A 12,063-nucleotide genomic window follows, 5' to 3' on the forward strand; every position below is an offset into this window, starting at 1 on the left:
TGGACATCGATTTCAATGCAGAGGAAACGATGGCGAAGTATTCTCTGTTGTATTTAAACGCAGTGCACATGTGAAGAGAATTCGACTGAAAACCCACGACGAAATTCGAACCTAGGATGCATGATTGCAAAGTTCCTGAAATATTTATAAAAAAATCAAAAAATACGAAAGAAATCTTTACTATAAGGTTACAATAAAAATATTAAACATTGTTTCAAGTCATTGAAAGTGCTGCTGGATGTAATACTTACCTGTTGGGAACTGTAAAAACCTCTTCGTATCAAAATCTATTCTCTTCGAACGTTCATAGATAAGAATCAGTGATGCACTCAATGAACTATCATAAAATAATAATAATAATATAAAAATAGATGTAAAATGTATTCAATGAACTATCATAAAATAATAATAATAATAATATTAGTAAGTAAAATTTACAAATGAAATTGTGACTCTGATTGTCGAATTTTTAGACAATTTTTTGAAACAGGTGCAACAAATTTAAAAATAATCGATTGCTTGGTATCCTCGTTAGAAATTCCCGAATATAACCCTTGTTTCGGAGCATCCAAACGAGAAACACCCTTTAAAACCAACCCCTAGCCACCTTCTCACAGCTTACGGTTCTCCATACATCATTTCTGATTAATATTCTCTAGGCTTGGATATTTATGCATTATCGAAATATTGTTATTCGAATATTTCTAATTTTATAATTTTTCAATATTTGTATCAACTGATGACTAAAAATTGCGAGTCTACCAAATCGTATTATAATTAAAAAAAAGACCATTACTAATTATGTAGACGAAACGATCTTCGCGATAGTTGAAACGTACGTAATTGTAATGTAATATTTTTAACAAGAATAAAACAATAGAAAATATCAACGGGACCGCGCCATTTTATATAGATATTATAAATTACACTGCAAGAGGCACGGCATTAATAATTAAAATAATAATACACACGGGCTGAAGTAACTTTCCTGCATTATTGTGAAAAAAACAATGATAAAAGGGCAACGAACGAAATTTAATTAAAAGGAGAAATATCAAATCAGAAACAGAGTAAATTAAATCCGTTCGAGGGTGATTAATTGGTCGTATAGAATGGGAACGTGTAACGAGATTCGACTTTCTTGAACCTTTAATTCCCGATTTTGTCTCCTGTCAAGATACAAATCTTATTTAGAAGAAAAAAAACAATAATATAACAAAGAATATGATTTTTAAAACGTTAAAATTGAAACTTGAAGAAAACATTCGAACAATGATACCGTTATAATGCAAGCGTATTAAATGTATGTAACAAACGGATATTATGGTACAATATGCATTAAACGTTTGAAATATTTTAATGTTACCGTTATCCATTACGGTCAAAAGGATGACATTTACCGCGGTCCGATGTTTCGTTATTACAAACGTTACAAAATGCAGCTCGTTGATTTTCATCGAAGCATTCACTATGCCAGCTTTAATAGACTCGTCAATCACGGCGAATAGAATGATACAACTGACGGGGGAAAGCTTCACGTTTTGACGGATTATTATAACACAGTGGTTTCACGTTATTAACAGTATAATGCCATATTGCTTTCGTATTATACGCTATTTCAATGTGCTCAAACGCGTAGGAATACCCGCATACTGCAAATGAGATATCCGGTTAAACAGAATGATAAGTTTTATCCACGAATTTTAACGGATATTCCACATAAACGCGAAATATCGAACTGATACTCCCCTCTCACTTACTAAACACTTGCTCGATATATACTTTAATTTCGAATTTCTTTTCGTTTACTCGAAACCACCAAAATTCAACAGTATACCTGAATAATCGTTAGAAAATAATTTCTCTATATTGTCTTCGTGTTCCTGTATTACCTATATCGCCTTCGTTTCTTATAATTCTGTATAATCACGTATATTTAAATGGTTGCGCGTTCACTTCTACTCGATTATGATATTACACGTTAATATCGATTCGATTCAATATTAGATCGTATTCTCTAGAAATAGTGAATTTTACCGAGCACCGAGGTATTGTATTATCCGTGTTGTAACATCGGTATTTAATTAATTGTGATTCAATATTGATTACCCTTTGTCTGCAGAACGTCACAATTTCAAACGGCAAATAGAAGCTGTTAACGGATCGCTGTTACACCGGTAAACATACACTTTTACAAATGTATGGATATTAGGTGTTTATCATTGGCAAACGTTTCTATAATATTCGACCGCGTCGAAAAATTCATGAGAATGCGAAATTCGATTACAGGAGAGAGTTTGTTGGATTTTAAATAGAATACGTTTCTGCTTGTTAACGATCGAAAATAGAGTACTAATATTTGAACAATGCTTACGCACTATCAGATCAATATTACAGCTCGCGTAACCGTTACGTTCGACAACGTATCATTTTACCGCATTTATACAATTTCAGAATTTCAGAATTTCATCGTTCGCGGAATATATTGCGAGACGAAACACAGAGAACGTTCTTCGACGTAAGAATTCAGATAATTGTTCGTTCGAGAAAAAAAATTCCCATCCATCGTTAAATTAATCTTTCGAAACCTTGTGATACGATTAAAATTATTTATCAACTTTATTAGATCGACTAAAGAGGATCCACATTACGATCGAAATTTGTATTCGACGATGATGCAAGCAAATTTTTAAATATGTATTTTAATTTGCATCGAACGAAATACTGTTAAATGTTATAATCAATGTTAATGTAAACTATATAAAAATAAGAGTAAAGTGTTATAATAATAAAATATTCATAGATGCTTTGTTAAGAAGTTATGACGAAAATATATGAAATGTGATGTTTTTTTTATCTATTAAAGAAACAAATTTACTACAATTTTTTTCTTTTTTACTCATTTTTTGTTGTTCAATAAATTGCAAAGAATCTCACGATATCGAATGCTTGTAAAACATTGATTTTATTTTATTATAAATTTTTTCTCCTATTTTAATATCCTGAAACCGAGTTTCACAATTCATATTTTTTATTACAAGTTCTTGACAAAGTATTTATGGATATTTAGTTATATAACATTTTGGTCTTGTATACGTGTATTAATTATAATTTGTCAAAAAGTAGCTGAACGAAAAATAAAAAATTGTAATGGATCGATGGGCTCTCGAATTTTCAAATAAACATTTCATCGAATCGATAATGATGTAGCCGACGAGTTACACGGGAATTAGTGCAGCGCGATTAGTTTATTATTCTTTTATACGAGGAAATGAGGTTCTCGTTTGCCAACCCCCGTATTTGTTCCTCCGTCCAATCAGTGATTTATTAGGTATTCATTATTATCTTAATTACAAACGGCTGCCGCGGAGTATGGCATTTTTGGCCCCGTTGGTCGATCGATGACTACGCTTTTACATTTACAATATTTTCAATCCCTCTTCTTCCGGTCCGCAGCCGCGCGTCGGACAAAAACACCGATCAATTTCCGACCGATTTCAATTACTCTATTCGCGTCTTAAATAACAGATTTTATTTAAAAAAAAACATTCCTCGTTGATCGATTTAAGTAAAATATTATTAATATTCGGCCAAAGTTTACGTCCACTTCTTCGAATTTTATATTCAACCATTTCTTATTTTATTTATAAACGATCGATCGTTGGATCAGCAAGGAACGTCTTTAACCTGTTCAGAAAAAACGATTTGTTGTTCTTTCGAATGATTATTCTCGCCTTTACAAGATTCAGTAAACGTTTCGCCATTTTTCTATTCACAAATAGAAAATATCGACTTGAATTAGTATAATCTTAATTGTTGTACACCAGCACAACGAGTTTGTTTAAAATAAATTTAGTTAGAATGCACCAAGAGCACGTTGCATTAATCCTATATTTCACGAGTTTCTCTTCGTAAAAAATTGTAGAATGAAGTTGAAAAAAAATCGAATCGTTCGAAAGATTCAGAATTATTGTACAGCGTGTACTATAAAGTAAAACTAAATTACGTTTAGAAACATTCGTTCGGAGGTGTACACGTGCACACAATACTTACGTTAGGTCGTTCCAACGAGTTTGTTCGTCTGACTTTTTCTAAAAAATTGCTATTGTATGATCAACATTTGTTCGCTACGATTTACACATGCATACACGTAGGCTGGCCGCACATTCGACAAAATCCCCATTCAGAGCGTGCATTAATTACCACTGGCGAGCATAAAGCAACAAGCGGGCTGAAGCGATTGCACCTGCAATTGGACCTCATTGGAATTGACATTTTTCGAAGCACAAAGATTGGCTCTTTTATTATTCACCACGATAGTGCGGTAAAACGAATTTGCAATAAATTGTGAAAAAAAAAAAACCGTAAAGGCTACCGGGACGAACCACCATTCATCGACCGTAACGTTGATTAAAACTGCTTATAGTGTTCTAACACGATATTCTACCCCTCGAAGCTTCCAACGACTACTCCGATAGACGATTCTCGATAGTTTTGCAACGAACAAACGTATTAATACATCGGTTTAAAATATTTAACGGATATTGGTTTTATTTAATATCCAAACAGATACTCGAACAAACACGAGTAAACTTCGATGTATTTAAATATTTCAGTGTTATTGTTTAAAAAGTTACTGTTGGAATGTCACTGCTTGGACGTTACTGTTTGATTGTAACTTTTCTGATGATTTGACTAAAATAAGTGGTGAAACCAAGGAAATGCTTTTGAAATCATCTATCAACATAGTGTAAAATGTATTTTAGAAAATATTTCAATACCGAAGTACGTGAATCGTAATCGAATTCGATGTGTTCTTCGAACTTGGAATAATGTCGAACAATTCAAAGTGTACAGAGTCTACTATACGGTAAATTTTCTTTCGGTGATTGGATCGCGTGTACGAAACTGGTTCGAATGATATTCAATCGAGACGATAGATTTTTTACGAAGAATAGGAATATGTATGTGATCGAAGAACATTCAGAGGCAGTGTGAGGAGATGGAACAAATGGTAGCAATGGGGTGGTATGCACTGTTCTAAATACTATTTTCGCCATGCTCAGCATCAGCAAACAGAGAGGAGTACAAGCAATCAGAGGCTTAAGCGTATAGGTAAGGATAATAGGACACTAACTTGTGGATTGAAGGGTCTTTGCATTCTCAGAGCTTCCGGCAGCCCTCCAGACTGTGAAAACACAACCAGAGACGGCGGCGGTAGATGATTCGGCACGTACGCAGAATTATCCATCTAGAACAGATATCGACGTGTTCCATTTCTCAATCTTCCATGGATCACACACGCGAGGATAATCGATTCACGCGCGAAATCTGAATTCTGTCGAGATGATCGCGACTTTTCCCGAAGCCTATCGTCGCACAAATGCACCGGAAAACTGGATACGAAAACACTATCACCGGATCGATCATTGTCGCGCGAACATCGGGAATTTATAGTGTTATTAAAACACAAAATCAAATCTCTAAGTACTGCTCGTATCGAATCGAATATATGGTTTCAAATATACACTAATTATAATGTTATCGGACCTCTATTTAATAGTATATTGTGTATGTTTATTTTATCGTGTACGAAGGTACAATTTGAAATTTATTTCTGTATCGTGGAGGTTTCTTTCAACTCGTTATTTAAGTCACTTGTTAACCATAATGTTTTTTAAACGTTACATTAAATGTACCTAACGTGCTCGCGTGCGTTGCGCTTTTTACGATAAGAAGTAGAAAGAAATACTTCTCTAACGTCTTATTCAGAGTAAAAAGAAGAGGAACGTCACCTTTGCTTGAATTTGCTTTGTTTAAATAAATTTTTGAACGCTTAACGCGTCTGATAACAGTGTGCTCGCTAGCGACCGACGCTTCGAACTTAAAACGCTTTACGATGGACGATTTTCTAAGATTTCTAAGCTTCAAATATTACTGTCATTAGAAATATAACGAAATACTGAGTGCAGGATTAAACCAACGAATATTTTTATTTTTCACGCTACGATTTAATCAAGTATCGAAAAAACTGGTGTAAAAGTCAACGAATTTTCCTTTTCTTAAATATTCTAGCATCGTATTTCAAGAGTCAAGGTCTGCTTTTGCTACTGAAACATTTTGTTTAATATTTGTTGCTATTCTATAGAATCTATCACGGACTAAATTCTTTTTAATTCATACTATGGTAATTTGAGTTTTAACAAGTCAAAAATTATAACAATAATTGTATTGTAAATTGGCTCCTAAAAATTCCTATTACATTTAATATTCCTGATGATGATAATATCATTCGAATATAGCAAATATTAGGGTTTATTCATTGCACTTGAAATACTCCTGATTACAGTAATATTGTTAAAAAGTTTGCAAGTGTTAGGATATTCTCGTTGTAAATTTAGATTTGTATTCTTCGAATAACTGCAAAATTTTTCTCCTACGTAAATATAGAAAAATCTTGTTTTAAACGGCAAGAAAGTGACTTAAAGGACCGATTGACAAGAATTAACATTTAATGGAATAGAATAATGTTTACTGAGAATTTATACTGCCACATAAATGTGAATTAATTGTTCGATATTTCGAAATTATTCAACGCTTTCTAAAGTTCGAGAATGTGGTGAAATATAGAAAATCCTTCACCGAGTTTAATTTCGAATATATTGTGCGTTCCAAAGTCTCGAAATACTTTTTGAATAATACGAATCAAAGCTACTGAACATTTTTATTCGTCTCAACCATCTTCGATCTTTATTCTTAGGCAATAATGGAAATTATTACAAGAATTTCGATTCGATAAAGAGCAGCACTTAGGAAATTCTACCAACAAAACGATCAATTTATTTGTTTGTTTGTTAATAACGTATCATAACAATGATCAAATTGTGTTACTAAATATTTTGAATTCTCGATGCAGATCCTCGGGTTTTAGAATATGATCGAACGGAATAAAAGATCTTTTTCTTCGTAAACTCTTTAATATTACAAAATCATGGAATAATACGAAACTTAAGCTTTAAATTAATTTTCGTGTTCCAGTATAAAAAAGAAAAAGAGTGTTCGATAAACAAGGAACAAAATTAATTCTATCCTAAATGTAACGAACGTTGAAACACACGGATCGAAACGCTCGTAATTAACTCGCGTCGAAAGAACGGACATCAGAGATCGCGAATATATTAATTAAGAGCGTTTAAGGACGGTTCAAGTATGATATAGTCAATGATTCGACCGACAAATGACTTAAATTTCTGTTCCTTCTTGTGTTTCAACTGGAGCTATCGAATTTGATCCATCGAGCGACTGCATCGATCGCGGTTGTGTCAGTTTCTCTTTCTCTTGTATCGAATGAATTTACGAGTGCAAGAAAGTGCGCGCCGCGGCGCGTCGAAACGAAGGCGTGAGATTATAAAACGCGCGTTGCGACGCTCCGCGGGTGTTCAGGCCCGTTTGTTTAAACGCGAGCGTTAACAATTTCGAGCGTGCCCTGTACATTATCGTCGATAAAATTTATTTACGCCCCGCGTTATATCGCACGACGAATTTCCGCGATCGTGGATACAAAATGAAATACGAGAAACTAATCAAATTCTGCGGTTGTAAATTTAGTTACGAACGGTGATCGTCTCGATGTATCGAGCGTCGGTGTTTTTCTACCGAGTCTCGCGATCTCATTTTCTCTAGATTAGACTCCCAATTCCTATTAAATAAACGAGATCCGTTTCGTCCATTATCTGGATATTTGATACCTTGTATATATTAAATTACTAGTTAATTTAACACGGTCGACGATAATGGTAAACAAATATCTATGGTATCGAATCACGTGTTATATTAATACCGTTACATTTGATGCGTTTGCACTCGTCGGGACAATCGTCGCGTATCGATCTGTTCCGCTGTCGTTTCGAATTAATTCCGTTCGAACAAATTAAGAACATCCTTATCTTCTATTTACAATACCACGCGTTGTTCTTTGCAACGAATTTAAACTACGGGTCAGAAAGTTCGTAATTCATACGAGTTTCGAAGCACTCTCGATGTCAGAGATATAGGAAAACACTGAACACCCGCAACCCCAACGACGCAACAGGCTAAACGGTTATTTCGATCTCTGGTAAACGCCTCGACTACGAACAAAAAGAAGAAAAACTATTTTCCCGCGTATGCGTGTATACATGTACGTGTGTGTCGATAGTGTATATTAATAATACATATTAATGCGTATACTGATCACCATATAACGCGTACATTTTGTTGAGCGCCGAACAAGTCACTGCACGAAATACGATCGTCCGAAAACATTCACTCTATTCCCACGGATCTCATCGTCTTTATCCGTCTCTTAGGAAACGTGTCCTTATCATCAGCTGTTTGCACTAATATATCTGGGCGACAATCGATTTCCAACGTTACGAGCAATCCATTCGAAAAGTGCGCGTCAGCCGACGAATAAACCTAACCTCAACGCGCGGTTGTCACGCGGTCCGTCAGCCGCGTAAACAGTCAACAAACGGTGAACTTTGTTTTGACAGTCGTCGACAGGTATCGTTCGTTGTCCGTTGATCGCGTTAAAACACGTTAAAATACCGGCACAGAACGATTAACGAGGGGTACGCGGCGCGGCGAATTCAAATTCAAACGAGTCACATAATCCCGCCACGACGTCCACTCCGACCTAACCTCTCGACGGATGATAATTCCCGACAAGTACCTCAACTGGTGGCTCGGTTCACTCGGGTACGGCTCTCTGGTAATGCACTAAACGTGGCGAGCCAGGTGCAAGCGAGGGGTGAGTGCGAGAGGAATGCGCCAGGCCAATGCGAGCAACCTCGTGGACATGCGAGTGCAGACTGATTCGAGTGTGAGGATACTTACCCACGAGTCGTGAGAACGGTGGCGGTGGCGGAGGCGAGGTAGAGGCGTGGAGAAACAAACCGGCGGCGGTGCTCGCGTGCGCGCGTGTTTTCCGCCGCCATTACTGGCGCCACTGTAGCGGCACTATGGCACCGCGCGTGCGCGCAATGCGCAAACGTTTCACGCGCACCCATTACCGCGGCGCACCGAGGTTTAATCGTGCGTCGACAACGTAGCCAGCAGCATCTCGAATCTCGCCTCGCGATCTGTAAATCAGACTCTGCGACAATCCCTGTATCCGCTATGCTCTAGATCTGCCTGAATTCACCCGATGCTCTGCGAACATGCGAACGAGATACAAATTTAATTTTATTCCGCATTTGTATAATATTATGATAACTAGATTTCTGCTGTTATGTAATTTGAGTTAAAATTGAAACGACACGTTTCAAATCGTGTTTCGTTCCCTTTATTTAAAGAACTTTTTATATTCGTACCTGAAACTGTCTTCTACGATGAATTAAACGCGAGTTATATGGAATCCAGGCTTCGATTTGTCTTGAATTGTTCGGAGACTGTTTTATTCCTTCTGTTATTCACATTTCAAATTTAAATAGAAAATGAACTCTAAAAAATAAAGTAAAGATTATCGATTTGGTCTGTTATATTAGTTTAAACGTGACAGACGAACCATCGTTTTAAAATTTATCTGATCTAGGATAATAAACGTATTGTCACTTATCGATATGTTGGATATAAACATTCAAAGTAAAATAAATCAAGGCTTTATACACATGAATGTAATGGAAAATCTGTAAAGTGTAAATACTATACAAAATTATAACTGCAAAATTTAACTTGTGTAAAATACAAGTTAATATACTATTAGTAAATTGTCAAATATAGAATTATAACAAACAACTTTGACTCGCGCTAAAAGGAAACGAAAACGAATTTCCATGGTTGATGAACGATATCAATATAATATAGCCCAATATTTTAAAAACATAAAGTATTCAATATCAAGTAAGTCAATATTTTTGTTTAATTCCGTATAAAATAAAATTTAAACAATATGCAATGAAAGAAACTGAATAATGAATACTACTAGAATTATTAATAACTAAAAATAGAACCTATTAATCTCTGTTGCAACTACCATTTCAAATAACTCTGATTTACGAAAAGTTGTGAAAAATAGAACATGTCGCGGTTGCTAGAAATTAAAATACAGTAATAAACGGAAAGTAAATAAATTTGAAATAACCAGGATTTCGGATAACGATTACATATTTATAAACTGTTTCCCAAAAGGGTTAATTGTATTTTAAATATATGCAATATTTAATGATCTTGTTACCTTTTAAAATATAACAATATTTTGATATAATTTGAAACTAAGGACAATACATTTACTATCCTTTCCCGATTATATAATACACAATGCTATACTCAATAATTTTAATTTTTAATCAAATATTTTAATCGTTACCGGCGTTTGTTCGCGATACAAATGTTTTCCACATTTTTATATCTTCAAAAATGTATAGATTTAAAAGAATTAAGTTCGTTATACGCGTAAAAATAACTGAAAAATTAATAAACAATCGGTAAGACGATATCTCGGTTGGAAATAAAAAACTTCTCAAGCAGATAACAACCCTTTACTCGAGGAAACCAGCAAACACGCAGAGTGGTGCCCTCTGTAACGAATGAATTGAAACTAACCCTTTCTGATCGATAAACATCTCACGAGATATAAAACTTTCTATTAATTTTTTTATTAATAAATTTGTGAACGAAGCATAGGGCAAATGCCCTATTGAGACAGGATCGATGAAACTTTTTATTCAAAGACTCAGGAGTGTAGAAAACCTCCTTGCCATTTTAACGTTATTGATTTTGTGTGGAATAAGAATTTAACGACGTTCACGGTAAGAAAGAAAACTAAGTATGCCGGGAGTTATTTAAAAATGATTCAAACCTAAAACCACATACGAGACCTTTCACCTAATGTATTTTTTCGGCCCGTTTCTCTGGGGTCCCGAGACCCCATTACCATTTTCGTGTAATTCGCAACGTTACCGACAGATTTAGAAATAAACACAAGAGGAAGTGAAACAGAAAATGAAATTACAGAAACTTGTATTATTTTTTAACGGAATGAAAGCTGTACGGCCCAGAATTGGACATTAATCGATTAATTTCATAGGAGTAATCAATCGATTAAGATTATTAAAATACCTAAGGATGTATTTCATTGATACGTACACCGTAAATCCTCTATTTTTTATTTTAAATTGTAATACATCATTTATTAAAAAAATAACTCGGCAGAAACGTATTTGTGACACGAAATCAGTGTAATCAGACCGCACACTAGGGCAAAGAAGGTATGCGGAACTATAAGAAGAGCGCAGCCATTAGCTCATATTATTTGCTATGTAATTAATAATTATATTAATTATATAGCAAATAATATGACCCAGGTCTCACCGCGAGGAGGTTGCTGCGCCTGGAGACCCGCCCTAGCCTCGCCCCAACCACCCTTCCTTTGGCGAGGAATTCGAATACCTATCCAAGGGAGAAACTATCGAAAAGTTAGAAACGAGCTAGAAAAGGAGAGTTCTTAAAAGAACTGCCCAATCAAGAGACGAAGAACCTAACAAAATGTCAATACATGTGAGATGATACACATGTTTTCCAGAAACGAAATTGAAATGTGCAACTGCACGTACGAACTCTGACCGATGAAGAGATCAAGAACCTGACAAAATGTTGATACATGTGAGATAAACCAGCACATGTTTTCTAGAAACAAAATTGGAATGTGCAACTGCACGTACAAATCCTGATTATTAAAGTACCAATATGTACTTTAGTATTAATTGTTCCTTCGTAAATGGATATTTTTATTATGACAGTGAATACAAAGACACTGAAGATCCAACCAGAAATGTGCAACTGCACGTATGGATCTTGCATATTAGAATACTAATATGTACCTTAATATTAATCATCCCCACTCAAATTTACGCACGCGATTCAGTAGTATTTAATAAAACGCTAGAGAACGCTTTTTTACCTTATAATCTATATACATTTTTACTTATATTCTAACGCAATCTGTAGAAACGAAGAAATACGAGAAAGTATTTTCTTCTTGGTGTCTTCATCAATCCCACGATGTTTTTCTAAAACATACAC

General features: G+C 35.0%; 1 protein-coding gene across 1 annotated transcript in view; it reads right to left on the reverse strand.

Moving 5' to 3' along the window:
• LOC122396113 (E3 ubiquitin-protein ligase Rnf220-like) overlaps positions 1 to 9,639 on the reverse strand; it is a 160,264-nt gene extending 150,625 nt beyond the window's left edge. Inside the window, exons 1-3 of the mRNA XM_043394239.1 lie at positions 9,354 to 9,639; positions 8,878 to 9,192; positions 5,138 to 5,251 (exon numbers count right to left, since the gene is read on the reverse strand). Of these exons, the coding sequence (XP_043250174.1) occupies positions 5,138 to 5,251 (114 nt within the window). The 5' untranslated portion in view covers positions 8,878 to 9,192; positions 9,354 to 9,639. The remainder of the gene's footprint in view (positions 1 to 5,137; positions 5,252 to 8,877; positions 9,193 to 9,353) is intronic.
• Between the last annotated feature and the right edge of the window lie 2,424 nt (positions 9,640 to 12,063).

This window comes from Colletes gigas, unplaced genomic scaffold, assembly GCF_013123115.1.
Source record: "Colletes gigas isolate AHSC1104 unplaced genomic scaffold, ASM1312311v1 Colletes_gigas_Sc00007, whole genome shotgun sequence".
NCBI classification, from domain to species: Eukaryota; Metazoa; Arthropoda; class Insecta; order Hymenoptera; family Colletidae; genus Colletes; species Colletes gigas.